This window comes from Salvelinus namaycush, chromosome 4 (genome assembly GCF_016432855.1).
Source record: "Salvelinus namaycush isolate Seneca chromosome 4, SaNama_1.0, whole genome shotgun sequence".
In the NCBI taxonomy this organism is placed as follows: domain Eukaryota; kingdom Metazoa; phylum Chordata; class Actinopteri; order Salmoniformes; family Salmonidae; genus Salvelinus; species Salvelinus namaycush.
Genome location: NC_052310.1, coordinates 11,279,292 through 11,298,494, shown reverse-complemented (window position 1 = coordinate 11,298,494; position 19,203 = coordinate 11,279,292). Strand labels below are relative to the sequence as shown.

At 40.6% G+C, this 19,203-nt stretch overlaps 1 protein-coding gene across 2 annotated transcripts; it reads right to left on the bottom strand.

Moving 5' to 3' along the window:
- Positions 1–345: 345 nt before the first annotated feature.
- LOC120045442 (polycomb group RING finger protein 5-B-like) lies at positions 346–14,972 on the bottom strand. Of its 2 annotated transcripts, none has more exons than XM_038990325.1 (9): positions 14,832–14,972; positions 13,453–13,777; positions 9,308–9,404; positions 8,858–8,913; positions 8,657–8,716; positions 7,919–8,076; positions 5,169–5,267; positions 3,826–3,915; positions 346–953 (listed from the first exon to the last, which is right to left on the bottom strand). In XM_038990325.1, the coding sequence occupies exons 2-9, from the start codon at positions 13,562–13,564 to the stop codon at positions 906–908; spliced, it is 720 nt and encodes a 239-aa protein (XP_038846253.1). In that variant the 5' UTR covers positions 13,565–13,777; positions 14,832–14,972; the 3' UTR covers positions 346–905. The 2 variants fall into 2 exon arrangements, with proteins under 2 accessions (XP_038846253.1, XP_038846254.1); XM_038990326.1 differs by having other exon boundaries at positions 7,919–8,073.
- Between the last annotated feature and the right edge of the window lie 4,231 nt (positions 14,973–19,203).

Below are 19,203 nucleotides of genomic sequence, written 5' to 3'. Positions count from 1 at the left end.
CAGTTTGGATTTTGCACTCCACTGAAAGAGAGACATGTGGGGAAAGGCACTACCATAGTTAAAGCGGCAATCATTAGTGGAAACAATAACAAAGCCTATTCCCCCGTCCCTATTTCGGTAAAAGCTAAGGATGGGGCTGGAGAAATGCAACTACTCTCAAATTAATAGACAGAGCTATTGATGCAAGGACTGACCTTCCATGATATTACAATTATAGTTTTAACCATGTTTTGAGGATATATACAGTTTGTTTACATTTACTTTGTTTACAAACATTGGAGTTAAACAAGTTTATATTTTGGGTTCAGATTGGGTACGACAGTTGAACTAAGCTCGTGAGGCATTTATAAGTTATATTCTTCAAGAATCAATTAATCAAATCATGTATGGTTAATTTATAAGTCCAAAAACGGATGTTGCAACTGCTGATTGCCCCTTTAATGATTAAAAACAGAAGGGGAGAGGTCATGTAAGACACTAAATCCAGCATAGATAGGAGATAGGGGGAAATATTATGGGCCGTTTGCCAGTGTCTTGGAATATCTCTCTTGTGTTGCGTAACAGTGGATTACTAGTGATTTCACTTTGTATTATTCTGAACACTTTCAAGTGATGTGGACCAACGGCAGGTCTTCACTCTTCAGTCAATTACATTTTGGTACGTTTCCAAGCATTAATACGCCATGATATCCAGGCATGTTCTTAAACCCTTGTTGCGTTTTAGAAAGAAATCTGTGAAACTGGAAGATAACATACAAGAATAGAATGAGATTAGAGGCAATAACGGACTACTGCATGCAGATGATAGGAAGACGTGGTCCTTGTCTCTTGTGCCAGGCACATCCATTCTTTGTGTAGTCTGTCAATGGGCTGTTAGTGCAGGAGTAGTCCCACGTCTCTCTCCGTCAACCAAAGTCTATCCGTGGCCGATATTCTAGTACCATTGGGTAGGCCTGAAAGAGAGAGATGACATTGATCACCCTTGGACAGAATCCACTACAATGGAGACAATAATCAGAGAATAAGTAACGTAGACGTTCTAACATTGTAACAGCGGTGGGAAAAGTACCCAATTGTCATACTTGAGTAAAAACATTTTTTTTTTTACAAATGAAGCATTGTGTTTAGTGAGTCCGCCAGATATGATGCTGTAGGGATGACCAGGGATTTTCCCTTTAAGAGTTTGAATTGAACAATTTTCTTGTCCTGCAAGGCATTCAAAATGTAACAAGTACTTTTGGGTGTCAGGGAAAATGTATGGAGTAGAAAGTACATTATTTTATTTTGGAATGTAGTGAAATAAAAGTAAAAGTTCTCAAAAATATAAATAGTAAAGTACAGATACCCCAAAAAACGACTTAAGTAGTACTTTAAAGTATTTTTACTTAAGTACTTTACACCACTGCATTGTAAGAATAGCATATAAACAGTAGGCTTGCACGGGGCCTTTCTACCTAGAACACAAAAACAACACAATCTGATGTGCTGCTTCATCTATACGGATTGTACCTTTGTAGCCAGGATATGCTGCAGTGGAAGGAAAGGTAAGAGAGCAGAGCAGAGGGAGCGTGATGAGGAGAGAAGTCTGATGCCAAAGCAGGTGAAAGAGAAAGACACTCCACAGACACATCATATCAAGCGGGTCTATTTTTAGACAGGCCGGTAGACATGCAGCAGCGGTAGGCAGGAGACACTTACGTACAATCCCAAAGAGAAGGGAAATTAGTTGGCCAACACTGACCCAGTTTCTGGTCATTTGGTCCAGGGGAGGACAGGGATTCATTCTAGGCACAGAGCTATCACCTATTCTGCACAGTGGGACAATCTGCCCCAGATGCCAAATTTGGTCATGTGAGGTCAGTAATACTGTCATCTGATTTTTTTGGGGGGGGGGGGGGGGGGGGGGGTTCAACTGCTGCCTTCCTTGGATTCTGTTCTTGGAATCAGAACATTCTGCGTAAGGACTGAGGAGTGAAGACGAGGGTATTTTAAGCTTGCCAGAACCTGTCTTTAACACAAGCCTAAATTAGCAGAGTATCATTCAAAACAGGGAAATCAATTGAATGATTAAAACTGTACAGTTTACTTGGCCTTAGGGGTGTTGTATGTTGTAACTAAACCAGGGCCTAGTGCTGAATGATTAACCAAAATGTTGGTAATTTTTTTTAACAGATTGTCCCACTGACAGTTCATTTATTTTAATTCCATTTCGTTCTACTTTTTCATGTGAGCTCAATGCACAGTTTCTCTAGAGAGAAATCAGATCAAGCCCAAACTGTGCGATGTGTTAGGGAGTTGTAGTTTCCATCAGGCCGATATTCTACATAGTTTTGGGCAGAAAACTTGGTAATTAACTACAATGACCATAATCCATTGCGTGCCTACTTGTCCGGTCTGTGTATGGCAGACAGAGCGGGAGAGAGAAGAGACGGAAGAAGAACACGCGATGGAGAGGATAGAGAGCAGTTGTTTCACGAAGTATCTCTACCTGAAAATACATGATCTTGGTGATTGATAGTAGGTATTCAGCAGTCATAAAAGTATGCCTTATTTACTTTGAAGAACTACTAAAATATTGATTTTGTCAGACAGCATAGGCAGCATCTCTATAGAGATGATCAATTGGAATGAAATGATGTCATCAAATAAAACCAATGTAAAATACACAACTAAAAAATGTAATTAAAGTAATGTGAATAAATTATGGCTAATAATTACTACCATCATGGAACTTGTATTAATTGTTTTATTTTGTGTAGTTAGAGCATTCAACCCACATAATGCAAAGTGAATTTCTTGTTAAAAATTATAGAAACTGAAATCGGTGAATATTTTTTTTAGAATCGAACTGAAACCGAACCGACCTCAAAAAGCACTAATCGCTCAGCACTATTAAAAGACCCCTCTATTGAGCCAGTGGTGATAAACTGGCTGTGGAAGGGTAGAGTGTCAGGCGTTGAGCCCAGGAACAGGCACCCTGCTGGGGCAGCTGTCAGGGGCCTTCACTGCTTTCCTCACCTGTCTTCTTGGACCAATGCAGTGATTCATGACCTGACCCTGTGCTGCCGGAGCCCAGACCTGCCCATCTAAAAGTGACAATCATGAGCAATGGAATGAGCAGCCGGCTAGCAAAAGTGCTTATGAGGTCAAGCTGAAGTGTGTTAGTTAGTTAGTTAGTGTGTTAGTTAGTGTTCTAGTTAGTTAGTTAGCCTAGCACACTTTGCAGAAGACTTGGGGGCACTTGGTTAGGTTTAAGCATGGTTGACTGAAGTTCAGGTGAAAATATAGTGACCACAACATAGGCCTATATTTTGTGAGGTGAACAAGAGGAAAGTGGATTAATTGAGGAAGAGAAGCAGCCATATTTCAACTGCATTTTACCATAACCTAGCAATACCTTACTAGCCTTGCAAATGTCTCCAATACTGTATAGTACCATTATGACACACTGTGAAACAACAACTAAATTCACCATTCCACTTTGCAGCTTTTTTTCTTTCACGGACGAGGCATCCAAACATGCTTTGATGCGAACCTATAGTACCAGACACATCTTACAGCCTGTAATAAGCTCTGCTAACCATGTCACTGCTACTTCCTGCTTGGTGTATCAGTTCATACAGTAGAGTGATGGTGGCATTTTAGACGGCTAACCAGCCAATCGGCTTAAAGCCAAGCAAGCATTGACTCTCATGGAGACTAGTAAGACTACAGCACCGTCATTCAGCGGCCACAGCTTATCCCCTGGTGAGAAAGGTACGAGGCTTAGCATCTTTATAAACGAGGGGAATGGGGGGGCATTGATATCATTGGGGGTTTACTTACGGTTTCACCACGAAGTCTCCACCGCGTCATGAAGATGAACTCCATGGTGTGGTCTTTTCCCATGATCTCCCCGTTGCATAGGACGTCTAGCTGCAAGGGGACACAGAGGCTGGTGACTAAGAATTAGACTACTATGGGATGACAGTCAGAGCACAGGCTGCTAGAGAAGAGGACTAGAGTTAGACATATCTCTCTTTCTCATACTGTTCAAACAAAAGGACAAGGACTCAAATATCTCTTTATGGAGAGAATGTGACAGACATTGTACATAGAGAAAGCTGGGTAACATTTTATAATAGCTTTCATTAATAATCCATTAGAAATGTGTATGAATGCTTTTAAATGCCTACAAATGTTTATAAATGCTAGAAGGCAAATGTATCAATGGGACAGTCACTACTTCTAAATAGTTAGTGAAAGTGGTATTGTGTGTATGGCATCTATACAATCTTAGTGCTCTGGAGCCCCACACTCTTAGAAAACAAAAGGGTTCCAAAAGAGGTTTTCCGCTGTCCCCATAGGAGAACCCTTTCTGGTTCCAGGTAGAACTCTTTTGGATTCCTTTGTGGAAAGGGTTCTACATGGAACTCAAAAGAGTTCTACCTGGATCCAAAAATGTTCTACCTGGATCCAAAAATGTTCTACCTGGATCCAAAAATGTTTCTTCAAAAGGTTATCCTATGGGACAGCCGAAGAAGCCTTTTAGGTTGTAGATGGCAGGTCTTTCCCAAAGAGTGCAGGTCTTTCCCAAAGAGCGCAGGTCTTTTTCTAAGAGCGCAGGTCTTTTTCTAAGAGCGCAGGTCTTTTTCTAAGAGTGCAGGTCTTTTTCTAAGAGTGCAGGTCTTTTTCTAAGAGTGCAGGTCTTTCCCTAAGAGTGCAGGTCTTTTTCTAAGAGTGCAGGTCTTTCCCTAAGAGTGCAGGTCTTTCCCTAAGAGTGCAGGTCTTTCCCTAAGAGTGCAGGTCTTTCCCTAAGAGTGCAGGTCTTTCCCTAAGAGCGCAGGTATTTCCCTAAGAGCGCAGGTCTTTTTCTAAGAGCGCAGGTCTTTTTCTAAGAGCGCAGGTCTTTTTCTAAGAGCGCAGGTCTTTTTCTAAGAGCGCAGGTCTTTTTCTAAGAGTGCAGGTCTTTTTCTAAGAGTGCAGCGAGAGTAAGTACAGCCTCTGTACAGCAGGGGGCCTGCTAACAAGGCCAGCCCTTTCCCCCTCAACACACAGGAGAGGCTGCAGGAGACTGCTTTATGTGAGGCCCACACAAAACTAATATTCAATAGCATGAGCTTAATATTGGTCATACAGTAGATACATACAAAAGGGTATAGAGCACGTACAAAAGCTTAGTTTGTTACCTCATAAGAACTTGGAAGCTTTAACTTCAAGCTGAGAAACTTCTTGATTGTTCCGACTGTCACTCGAGTCGAGCAGCGTATAAATTTCTTCATTAAGCCCTAGAGTGGAGGTTCAGAAGATGAATTCAATGATTCAGGCACATTTATTCAGAATTATGTGAAGAGCATGCAAATCCATACGTTTCAAAGAGCCATCTTCTGATTCATTTTTTTTTATTTTTTATGAATGCATAATTAAGTTCAGTTAGTGCATTTAATACTAATAGCATCCCTTTGGCACAGAGAATCATTCTATATTATACCTCAATATGAAACCATTATGATCCTCTCTCCCTCCTGCTCTCCTCTCCTCTCCTCTCTCCATCCTCCCCTCCCTCCTCACCACATATTCACTGACCAGCTTTCAATGACACCCCAGGAAATAAAGGATAACCACACATAAAAAAATTCACATGAAAGAAACATGTGGTTTTCAGACACATGTGAACATGTGTGAACAAATCAGAATTATTATTTATATTTTTCACGAGTCAGACACGTGGTTTTCGGACAAGTGTGAAGTTTCACAGGTAAATTTTTTTACATGTTTTTTACCCTCACGTGAAAAAAAATCCCCACGTGACATTTGTTTTCCGCAAGTTTATTTTTCACGTTTCATTTTCACCACTTCCAGCTACATCTGGTCTCCCATCCAGAGACCGACCCTGCTTATCTTCAGAGGCAACCCAGCAGTGGGATGCAGGGTACTATGTTGCTGGAATGAATATGCCAAAACTTGCAACTGGAAAAAAGACAGCGAAAGCAAAGGCCAGGGTAACATAACCAAAGATAGGGAACATTTCTGGGAAAAGGGAGGCATTTTATTGAATCACATTGTCATTTATTTAATTTTTTTATCACTTAAAAACATTTTTTTGCATCCATTTACAATTCATTTTGTTCTTGCATTTGAAAATAATTTCCTAGCAAAACAAAATATTGTTGTCAAAACTTTTGGGTTCCTGTTTTTCTTTAGATGTCATTATTTTTTGTTTGAAATCCTAAGAATTTTTGTTCTGGACTTCAGTAGTTTTCCTTGATCTTACTGGCACAAAAGTAACTCACTCACTAGAGGATTGCACCATATAATAACACTATTACTCCCTGCCACAGTTTCAGTAAAAACCTGAGGGATGGGGCTGGAGAAATGCGACCACTCAACTCCATTGACTACGCTATGGATGCAAGGACTGACCATCCATGATATCAACATTATAGTTTTAACCATGTTTTAGCCTATACAGCGGTCGTTTACATTTACTTTGTTTACAAACAATGGAGTAAAACAAGTGTATATTTTGGGTTCTGGTGGGTACGACAGTTGAACTAAGCTCATGATGCATTTATACGTTTTATATTTAAGAATCAATGGGTTCATTTCATTAACTTAGAAGTCCAAAAATGTATGTGGCAACTAAGGATTGCCCCTTTAACAGGCAGTGACCTTCATACAGCAGAACTGTCTCTTCGTTTGAACGTGATCCATTAACCTGCCTCCAAAACATATATTCTGTCCACTGTTCCTGTGAATGTCTTGCAAAATCGTTCCCTTGTCCCGCATTTGGGCTGTTTAGATGTGGTCACCTGTTCCAGATTCGGGGTTTTCCTTTCATATTTCGAGGTAGCATGTTAGCAGGTGGGGTGCACCAATTGGTGTCACCTCATTAGTAAGTACGTGTTACACCAGTGCTGGCTTGCCCATCTCGTTAGTCGGAAGGTGCTAGCCCAGGTGGTATTTAAGAGTGGCTGGGCCAGTGCTCCGGTGGTTCTTGAGAGAGTGGGAATGAGAGATGTTAGAAGTGCTTGAACGCGGAATAGCACTTCCTCTTTGAGTGTGATAAAAACAAAGCCTTTTATCATGTGTTCTCCCTTTGGTTTGCTCCATATTATAACTTGGTGTGGGTTTTTATTTTGGTTAGTCTTTTCTTGGGCAAATTTAGTGGGCATTCGTGGTGTGTGCCTTTTAGGATCCAGACTCTTGTTGCTAGTCAACGTTCAGTGGACAATCCTCGTGAGATTCTTTGAGAACCCCTACTAAAACCCAACTGTATCCGTTTTTGTTTTGGTTGTCAGTGATTTGCTTTGCTAATTCCCTTTGTTGTGAGCGTCATTTTGAGTTTGTAAGGAGAATAACATTATTTCAACCACACATGTGAAAGTGAGTTTTTCACCAGCGTTTTACATCTGAAACTGCAAATGTGATTTTCATGTGAATGTTTTTCACATGTGAAAAAGCAATTTCATGTGAAAGTGAGATTTTTACCTGAATGTTTTCCACATGTGAAAATGAGATTTTCACATGTGAATGTTTTTCACATGTAAAACTGCATATCCAATTTTCTTATGAGGTGAAAACATGTTATTCTCCTCACACGTGAAAAAGGTGGAGTTAACATGTGAAATCTAAATTGAATACAGTAAATACGGTTTCACGTGTGAAATTTAAGCTCAACGTGAAAAACAGCTATTTCACATGTGAAACTGCAAAATTAACATGTGCTTTTTGTTGTTGTAAGGGCACAGCATCATTGTCTATCTATATTCTATTCAACTCACATTCTGAGATGTTAGAACGTTAGAAGGACATAAAGGACCGTTAGAAGGACATCAACATAAAAAAAGTGGGAGGAATAATGTTAGGGAGACAGGGAAGAGGGAGCAGAAAAAAGAACAGAGCAGCAGGGAAGAGATACCTCTCCACCATGACTTACCTTAACAATGTTCTCTCCCACCAGGCTGCTGTTGCGTAGACAGTCAAGACTGATGGCTATCTGCGGGTCACTCCTGTGGTAGTCTCCATCCCCACCACCATCATTATCATCATCATCGTCGTCATCCAGCCTGGATCTCTTCGATCGGGGGCCGTCTTCTATGACAAAATAAATGGATAAGTACTGTATGTTACGTGTGAGCAAGAGAGTATACAAGTTGAGTTTGTTTTCCTTGAATTCATATAAAACTGTGAAAAGACAATTCACAATAGGGCGGTTTTGATTGATGCCGATGTCTTTCGCTTTTCACCTAGAAATGCAATATCATAAAAGGCCTTTGGGACAAACTGTCGATCATCATATTGCCATGGGGATGGCATTTGCGTCTGGCGAACCGAATCCATCCATCTTTTTAGTCATTCTGTTGTTTCCATGTGATTTGTACATCATAAACAGGGGGATCTCGTCAGTGCCTTGTAGAGAGTGCTGTTAAAACGTTCCCCTTCCTCCTCCCCTTCTCTCCCTCTCTCAGCCACCTACAGTCACTGCAACAATGCAACCTGAGTCACAACTCCTCTCTGTCTTTGTCTGCTCACTGATCTCTCCCCACATAGAGCCTCCTTACCCATCGCCTCAATAACCAATCACAGCCCACCTCTGCCCACCCGAGTGGGTTCATTCTGGTCCCTCCTGAGGAGGGTCTTGGTCTTCATGGATACACTAACACAGATAATGTACCTTCTCCATTCTCCTTCCACTTCCGACTCCTCCAGAACTCGATCTCCTGCTGTTGTTCCTCTAGTCAATAAACAAAAAGAGAATATATGAATACACAGGGTAGGGGTTATATCATTCAGGTCAAATAGAAAACAGCTTGGCCTACGATCAAATGCTAGATTTATATCTGATGTTGGTGGATACTAAAATGACATCACTCACTTTCTCTTAGCCCAGGCACGAGTTTGAAAATGATTTCCTCTAAAGTGTTGTCCAACCTGGTGATAGAATGAGACGTAAAGGAAGAATAAAAGTACACACACACTTATTCCCAGACATTGTATCTGTGGGCTGGGCACTGGGTGAGGTCTTCAGCTGTAACCTTGGCTCCAGAATGGAGTCTAGCTGTTGCCTGGATCTCACCCCATCCTCCCCCAGCCCAGCCCAGCCCACACCAGCCTTACCATCTCACTAGTCGGGTGGACAACTAAAGGGTGTAAACTCAGATCTGCCAGAATCCGGCTAGGGTCAGTTCAGTAGTGCAAAGGCCAGCATGTTTTTACTTTACTGATGGTAATCTATTCAGTAGCATTCATTATCATCCTGTGATTCTCAATAGGGAAAATATAAATGCAGATGAGATTCTGTTAGATGTCAAATTAGGTGTATTACCTTAACATCTCTCGAGGGTTGGTTTCATGGACTTGGATGCCACATTTGGGGCAGTCGTTGCTGTCTTCAAAGTGTTGGACGATGCAACTTTTACAAACTGTTGACAGATTAAAGGAGAGAGAGACAAAGAATGGTTGATTTTCTCCAAATACAGACCTAAAGTAAATATGGATTTTTATCACACCATTCAGGTGGCAAAGAAATGCCAAGATGACTGCAGTTTCTCTTTTCGTATCCATTTCTCTCAGATAACCTTCACAATAAAAGGATTTTGTGTTAAATCAAAAGGAATAGCATTCTAATATCTAATTTCTAAAGTTTGAACTTGATACACATCAGAGTATCTGTTGAGCCTTGAAGCATGACTAAAAACTCAGTCCTGCAGTTGAAATTGAAACTGTTGACTAGCAGGGAAATAGTGGGTATAGCCTGGCCGGTTCTAGATGCATCCATCACACTGTAGCCAATACGACAGATCACACAGACACACAGCAACAGCGGTCAATACCACAACATACACATATACCATTGCATACAGTATAATGTATAGATGTATCTTTCTTTGAAGAACACCTAATCCGATTCCATGCAATACTGAGCTGAGGATTAGGCCTATATCCTATGATGTGACGTCACCAAAACGTCAGAAAAAAAATAAATAAAAATAAAATTAAAAAATCAGATCAGCAATATCTGTCAGAAGAAGCAGAAATATAGGTCACAGTCTGTCCTCTAGCAATTTCCATGTAAACAGTATATGCTTATTCACTATGCACTGGCCTATAGCCTAGATCAACGTATAGTATTATACAGAGCCGTTCCATCTCAAAAAACAGATAAAGCAACACGTCACGGCGACTCTCATGTGACCTACTTGTGTGTATAAACTGACATGTGTGTAACTGATAGATGCACACACACACGTTACATGTAAATGTTTTTAAATGTACATACAGTGCCATCTGGAAAGTATTTAGACCCATTGACTTTTTCCACACTTAGTTACATTACAGCCTTATTCTTTTTACCCCTTTTCTCCCAAATTTCATGATATCCAATTGGTAGTTACAGTCTTGTCGAGAGCTTAACCCAGAAGCCAGCCTGTGTCGGAGGAAACACCGTACAGCTGGCGACCGTGTCAGCATGCATTGCACCCGGCCCGCCACAGGAGTCGCTAGTGCACGATGTGACAAGAACATTCCTGCCAGCCAAACCCTCCCCTAACCCGGACGAAGCTTAGACCACTGTGCCACTCGGGAGGCTGTTACAGACTTATTCTAAAATGGATTAAATAAAATAAAAAATCCTCAGCAATCTACACACAATACCCCATACTGACAAAGCGAAACAGGTTTTTACAATTTTTGGCAAATGTATTAAAAATAAAAAACAGAAATACCTTATTTACATAAGTATTCAGACCCTTTGCTATGAGACTCGAAATTGAGCTCAGGTGCATCCTGTTTCCATTGATCATCCTTGCGATGTTTCTACAACTTGATCGAAGTCCACCTGTGGTAAATTCCATTGATTGGACATGATCTGGAAAGGCACCGGTCTATATAAAAAGGTCCCTTAAAAAAAGTACATGTCAGAGCAAAAACCAAGCCATGAGGTCGAAGGAATTGTCCGTAGAGCTCTGAGACAGGATTGTGTTGAGGCACAGATCTGGGGAAGGGTACCTAAACATTTCTGTAGCATTGAAGGTCCCCAAGAACACAGTGGCCTCCATCATTCTTAAATATATGAAGTTTGGAACCACCAAGACTCTTCCTAGAGCTGGCCGCCTGGCCAAACTGAGCAATCAGGGGAGAAGGGCCTTGGTCAGGGAGGTGACCAAGAACCAGATGGTCACTCCGATAGAGGTCTAGAGCTCATCTGTGGGGATGAGAGAACCTTCCAGAAGGACAATGATTTCTGCAGCACTCCAACAATCAGGTCAGATGGAAGCCACTATTCAGTAAAACGGTGCATGACAGCCCACTTGGAGTTTGCCAAAAGTCACCTAAAGACTCTCAGACCATGAGAAACAAGATTCTCTGGTCTGATGAAACCAAGATTGAACTCTTTGGCCTGAATGCCAGGAAACCTTCCCTACTGTGAAGCATGGTGGTGGTAGCAGCATCATGCTGTGGGGATGTTTTTCAGCGGCAGGGACTGGGAGACTATTCAGCATCGAGGTAAATATGAATGGAGAAAAGTACAGAGAGATCTTTGATGAAAACCTGCTCCAGAGTGCTCAGGACCTCAGACTGGGGCGAAGGTTCACCTTCCAACAGGACAACGACCCTAAGCACACAGCAAAGACAACGCAGGAGTGGCTTCAGGACAAGTCTCTGAATGTCCTTGAGTGGCCCAGCCAGAGCCCGGACTTGAACCCGATCAAACATCTCTTGGGAGAACAGAAAATAGCTGTGCAACGATGCTCCCCATCCAACCTGACAGAGCTTCAGAGGATCTGCAGAGATGAATGGGAGAAACTCCCCAAATATAGGTGTGCAAAGCTTGTAGTGTCATACCGAAGAAGACTCGAGGCTGTAATCGCTGCCAAAGGTGCTTCAACAAAGTACTGAGTAAAGGGTCTGAATACTTATGTAAATGTGATATTTCAGTTGTTTATTTTGTATAAATTTGCAAAAAATCCTAAAACCTAGCTTGTAATGATAAGGTGTGGAGGGGAAAAACTATTGAATCCATTTTAGAATAAAGTTGTAACATAACAAAATTTTGGGAAAAAATCAAGGGGTCTGAATACTTTCCGAATGCACCGTCTTGAAAAAATGTATTTTATCTGTAATGTATTTTTCGTTATGTGACGGAGCCCAGTAAGACTAGCTGTCGCCATTGGCGTCAGCTAATGGGCATCCTAATAAAGTCAACAACAACAAATAAACAATCCTCACATACATACATCTGCTGTCTTAATCAACCAATAGTATGTCAGAACAACATGTCACATGTTCTTTCAATAGCCAGCACACCGCCGCATACACTTTTGTTTCCATTAAAGTCCATTTAGGGACGAGTGTTGAAAATGTGAGCTAGAAACACTATAGTGGAATGCATTGGACGATTGTTTGTTAAATGTGTCAAAGTGGTTATACTTGTCCCATATAAAGTAAACTAATGTATAGCTGTTTAATTGCATTCTGACTACTGTATTTTTTAAATTTAACTAGGCAAGTCAGTTAAGAACAAATTCTTATTTACAATGACAGCCTGCACCGGCCAAACCCTAACCCGGATGACACTGGGCCAATTGTGTGCCGCCCTATGGGACTCCCAATCACGTCCGGTTGTGATACAGCCTGGAATCGATTCTGGGTATGTAGTGAAGCCTCTAGCACTGAGATACAGTGCCTTAGACCGCTGCGCCACTCTGGAGGTTAAAATGAAATAGTGTAGACTAATATCAAAGACATGTTTTGCTGGGGATCTCTGAAATATACTGAAATACACAGGGAAAGCAATCATTAAACAGCCAAACCATACTGTGCTAAGCAGCTGCTGATATTTTTCATTAGGGCTAGGGTTCAATCTGACTTCTATGACAGTAAAGAAGTGACTTTGGCTTCAAACAAACTGGACCCAAACTGCTCATCCTGTGTGGAGGATATTTGTTGTCATGGTGACTGAACCCACTGATCACTTGAGATGTGTCATTCCTGGAAGTGAGCTTTTGCATCTGCCGTTCTCTTCCAATAAAACATTCAGTTCAGATGGAGAGGGCAGAAATGGAGAGGGAGACCATGTAATATGATATGTAAATCATGCAGGATGACACAGAGGAGATGGACAGAGCGCGCTCTTGACATTCATAGCACTGTGACTGTGCAAGGCCAATGTGTAAAACAACAAATAACACAACCAACTGATTCTGTAAGCTCTAAATCCCAGCCACCTTTTAGTGGTGCCATAGATGCCATTTGACATTTTATTCAATGTCCGTACTACACCAAAATAAACAAGAATTTCTAGTAGGGGATGTTAGGTGTAATGTATATCTAATAGAATACACAAATATGCCTGGATATACTATAACCTATGCAATAGTGAAATTGTGTTTTTCTGGTATAGCCTACATTACATGATGTCATGATGAATGTGGCACCTGAGAGAGAAAGAGAGAAGGGGGGTGGTCTTACAGGTGTGCAGGCACTCTGTCACCGTGGTGGGCTTGATCAAGTATCCTTTACACACGTAGCATGTGATAAAGTGGTTGAAATCCTTGACCAGGTGCTTTCTCGGTGAGGTCATCTTGGACCAGAGCAGGAGTGGTGATGGGAGTGTTGTGTATTTGGGGGAAAGGAATGATGGGAGGATGGGGGCTGGAGGTCAGCGTTCACAGGACTTTCTGCAATACTCCACACTGTTGGGTTTTCCCCTTCAGTCGCTTCATCTTAATTCAGGTTTCCCCTCCAGGGAGATATCAAGTGTGCTGCATGTTCATCTCTGTGGTGCTGTGGGTGTCTGTGAATTAAAGTAGAAAGCAGTGTAATTTGGGTATATCCCATGCTACACGTATGACATGGTTATGACATAAATATATCAACTTGATATTTGTACAATTCAAATGCAAATTGCAAAGTTGCATTATTTTAATGAAATTGAATAAACTTAAAACATGTACCAAGACATCACTTCATCTTCTTCATATTTGACCAAAACAAATGGATACAGGTGCATGCATACGTGAGTTTCACCTTTATGCCCCGCCCCCTCGATGTTTTCTTAGAATCGAAAGCAACTTTAGTTCCTTCCAAAGATTGTTATGATGTAAGTGTTTAACCCCTTAATAGTAACAGTAATATAATGGAAATAGTATTTTGGAATCCAACGTTTGGAGACTACTTTGGTTAGCCTATTCAAGCGGAATGACACAATGTATCGAGAACAATATGTACCCATTGGACTTGCAAGATATTTTCGCTGCAGCATCATTATGCTCAGTTGCATGATCCCAACGTTATTTACAATAACAGTTTAGAGTTCAGGCACTGACTAGAATATTCTGAGAGGAAATGTCATATGATAGAATTGTCACAGATTTGACTGCAAAAAATCGTCAATACGCAGCAAGGAAATACATCGAGGATGGTTCCCTTTACAGTGACATAATTGTGTCTTATGTCCCTCTCATCATCACCAGGAAATCATACGCGTCATTCTTTGCGTCACCCACGATATTGCGCGAACAACATTATGGATGGTGAGTTTGACATAGTAGGCTACATACCCTGAAAAACTGACTTAAGATTTAAGTTGCTGCCATTGAAGTCGTGTAGGCAAATTGTTGGGACCTTACACCGTTACGTCGATCACTAAGATATAAAATAAACTAACGCCACGGCACACACTTGACTATGATCAAAACGCACATGTCCATAACTTGATAGCCCATATGACACATGATCGCATTCCCAACCCACCCCAAACTTTACTATCACAGCACCTACCGGAAAAGGATACGAACAAGCATAGCTTGCTCGGCTTCTGAGTATCGAGTAGTAAACGCATTGCTTACCTTCCAGTTCAAGGCTCCATGGTCGAGATGGTGTGATCTTATCCGATAATTATACAACCTATACGCTGTATGGTGTGCGCACCGACGTTACATTAAAGTAGCGCTGAATACGGAACTGGTTTCAGAATATAGGCTAGATGATAGGAGAGAGCGGCGGAGGAGGATCCAGCGCTTGTTTACGCATTGCTGCTTTATTTTCATTCCACGACAGATACACTCTGATTGGACACAAACTAGGACGCAGCCTTCAATTAACAACTTCTGTAGTCCAGTAAAATGTTGTCTATAATATGATTAACACAACCCACTGGGCACACAACTTCAATTCAAGGTGGAAATGTTGGTAATATTAGGTTGAGAAGTTGATCAATGAGATTTCAACCTTTATTCACGACTCAACAAAAGCCAGGAGTTTGTTGAATTCCCAATGTGTTATCACTATGCTTTCAAGAATCTAAAAGCACAACCAAATTTCAAACAATGTCTGATTTTTGGTTTAGTTGTCATATAAATGTGTTAGCACTGCGCTTTCAACCTTTTAAACGAACAAGAAAGTCCTAATTGGAATTAAATGTCAGATATTTTGTATTTATACAAAAACTCAATGAGTTGTTACTGTGTTTCATATAATAGAACAACCAAATGGCCTGGATTGCAGTTGAGATTACATTAAAAGTACATAGTGCAAGTGTGCGACCTTTGCATGTCATCTGGAACATTCAAGCGTTCTATGATGACATAAGAAGACATTTATAGTTAAGGTAACCTCAAAATGTGGCCATGGATATGTTACTCATTTAAAGGTTGAATAAATACTGTTACGTTAGTTTGTAAGATAGCCTTAACTTTAGGCTATTTATTGTATTACAAAAGTAATATTGAATTGTGTTTGGTTGTCAATGCAACCAAATATCAACATTTAAGGGACATGTAGGTCTATCTAATGCTTGGATAGTTTCATCTGAGCCATTTTTTAAACTTTTATTTTTGGTTTAGTTTGACATGTGAATCCAACATATCATTTGTTAACTTTTCGTAAAGTTAATAGGCTATTTACTGTATTGCAAAAGTGATATTGAATTGTGTTAGGTTGTCAACGCAACCAGATATCAACATTTGAAGGAGATGTATATTTTGTGCCACTGACAAAGTCTGGCTTTAATTCCAGTTCGTCTAGAAATTAGTAATTGATATGTTGGATTCACGTCTCAATCGCAACAAAAAATCTAAGTTATTTAAAGTTTTGTTTGATTTAGTCATATTCTTTCATTTAGATTTTTGGTTGAGAAGGAGAATGTGAATCCAACATAGACATTTTTAATTTGTAGACAAACTGAAATTAAAGCCAGACTAAGTCAGTGGCACAAAATATACATCTCCTTCAAATGTTGATATCTGGTTGCGTTGACAACCAACACAACTCAACATCCAGTTTGTCTACAAATTAACAATTGATGTTGGATTCACGTATCCATCTCAACCATAAATCTAAGTTAAAGATGCACTATGCAGAAATCGCTCCGCCATTTCCTGGTTGCATAAATTCTAATAGTTTGCCTAATTTCAGGTTTTGTGACAACAAGCAAGTACAGTGTAGAGAATCATTGTACCATTTAACCACTGTGGAATATACATTCAATAACCAAAAATATAGTAATTTCAGCTGTTTGAATCTGGTGTACAAAAGTAAAAGATGCAAGAAAGAAACTTAAGAACGGAGAACATAGAAATAGTGCACATAGAACAGATCTACCGCTTCTTAGACTTGCTTTCAATGAGAATGACAGATCTATAACACACATCTCTATGGGAATTTGTCCGGGTTGCCCAAAAAGTTACATACAGTATTGTGGCTTTAATAGGACTAAATCAAATCAACTTAGATTTTTGGTTGAGATGGAGACGTGAATTCAACATATGAATTAGTAACTTGATGATTACATTTGAAATCAACCAAAGCTTGAAACCATAGGCCTATATGTTTTGTATATTTTTTGTTGAACCCTGGGTTGAATAGAAACAATAGATGTTGATGACTTCACAAAATGATGCTACAGTATATAGGCCTAAATAGTCTCATTGATGATATATTATAAGTATGGTCCCATTTCATTTGCTCTGTTTAACCTACCCTTTGGAATGACTTCGATAGCGACAGTGAGTCTATTTAGTTATTAAGAGATGCCTCAATAATCATTCTCACAATAGCAAATTGGTAGTAGTCAATGACTAATATCAAAGCTGGGCTTGGTTAAAACCCTGGATGGGAGACCAAAGGGATAGCTGTAGATAGATCAACTCTCCAGTAGGAGGTGCTGTCCAGCCTATTGTATTTTTTTCTGATAGTGGATATAACGTTGAAGATCTTAAGTTGTTTCAAACAGTATGTTGACAAATTATGTTTAAACAACGTTGATTCAACCAGTTTGAACCTTGGGTTCATCAACCGAGCAGAGGTATGGTATTGGTTGAGGAACCTGTGGACCTGTGGACCTATGGATCTGAAGTAGCCTAGAGTGGCAACTTCAGAGTGGTGCAGCGGTCTAAGGCACTGCATCCCAGTGCAGTCCCTGGTTCAAATCCAGGCTTTATCACATCCGGCTGTGATTGGGAGTCCCATAGAGCGGCGCACAATTGGCCCAGCGTCGTCCGGTTTTGGCCGGTTTAGGCCGTCTTTGTAAATAAGAATTTGTTCTTAACTGACTTGCCTAGTTAAATAAAGGTTCAAAAAATATATATATATTAAAATAAAAGCCTATGCCCTAAGCTACCTAGCATATAAAATAAAACAAATAGCCTATTCACCAACACATCAAAACAAATTTAGCCTACATAACCATTTGTCTTCATATCTTCAAACAGTGTTGGTGTGATAAGTAGCCTGTTATTACATAGCTTTAGTCCACTATGAAGTAGGACCGGCCAGTATCCAGCTATTCAACACACATGTAAATAGAAACTCAATGAACATACATTTAGCTATATTTCAGGAGTAACTCTTATTCCTATCGAATGTATTATTGTATGTATCAATCAATAAGTTGATATGTGTCAGCCACCTTTCAGCCATTTACATCAGTCTTAGACAGGACATGCCCTCAATTCTGTCCAGGGCTGTGTTAAATCAAATCAAATGTTATTTGTCACATGCTTTGTACACAACAGGTGTAGATTAACAGTGAAATGCTTACTTATAGGCCCTTCCCAACAATGCAGAGAGAAATACAATAGTGAAATAATAGAAAAGTAAAACACCTTTATAATAAAAGTAATAATAAATACACAAAGAGTAACACCAACTTGGCTATGTACGCGGGGGTACCAGTACCGAGTCGATGTGCAGAGGTACGAGGTAATTGAGGTAGATATGTACATACAGTATAACTAAGAATAAAGTGACAGGTAGTAAACAGTATCAGCAGCATATGTGATGAGTCAAAAAAAGTGTGTGCAAAAAGGTGGATGCGGGTAGCTATTTGGTTAACTATTTAACTAACTATTGATCAGTCTTATGGCTTTGGGGTAGAACCTGTTCAGGGTCCTGTTGGTTCCAGACTTGGAGCATTGGTACCGCTTGCCGTGCGGTAGCAGAGAGAACAGTCTATGACTTGGGTGGATGGAGTCTTTGACAATTTTTTGAGCCTTCCTCTAGAGGTCCTGGATGGCAGGGTGCTCGGCCACAGTGATCTACTGGGCTGTACGTACTACCCTCTAAAGTGCCTTGCGGTCGGATGCCAAACCTTTGCCGTACTAAGCGGAGATGCAGCACATCAAGATGCTCTTAATGGTGCAGCTATATCATTTTTTGAGGATCTGAGGGTCCATGCCAAATCTCTTCAGCCTTCACGACTGTGTGGGTGTGTGTGAACCATGTTAATTCCTTAGAGATGTGAACCCTGAGGAACTTGAAGCTCTCGACCCACTCCACTACAGCCCTGTCAATGTAAATAGGGGCTCTCCGTTTCCTGTAGTCCACGATCAGTTGTCTTACTGATGTTGATGGAGAGGTAGATGTCCTGGCACCACACTGCCAGGTCTCTGACCTCCTCCCTATAGGCTGTCTCATCGTCGTCGGTGATCAGGCCTACCACTGTTGTGTCATCTGCAAACTTTATTGACATGGTAGTGTACTAGGGTTGGACTGGATATCTGGCATTTTGGACAAATGCCAGATGGGCTGGTCCATGATTAAAACAACAATGTACTTGGGAATTCAAAAATGGATTTAAATACATTACACAATTCAGTGTACTTGATGCTGTATTGATCATACAGATGGATCCGTGACTTCACTTGGACTCTGAGTCACTTGGTATTGACAGGTCCCAAGACTGATTAGGGCTGCAGCAAGTTCAAGTCACCGCTGTAGCTC

Bases quoted from the DNA above. Each gene is read 5' to 3' on its own strand.
- LOC120045442 (XM_038990325.1), bottom strand. From the start codon at position 13,564: ATGACCTCACCGAGAAAGCACCTGGTCAAGGATTTCAACCACTTTATC. The intron at 9,405-13,452 runs GTAAGACCACCC...ATCTGTCAACAG, and splicing joins GACAGAGTGCCTGCACACCT to TTTGTAAAAGTTGCATCGTC. The intron at 8,914-9,307 runs GTAATACACCTA...TTCTATCACCAG, and splicing joins AACCCTCGAGAGATGTTAAG to GTTGGACAACACTTTAGAGG.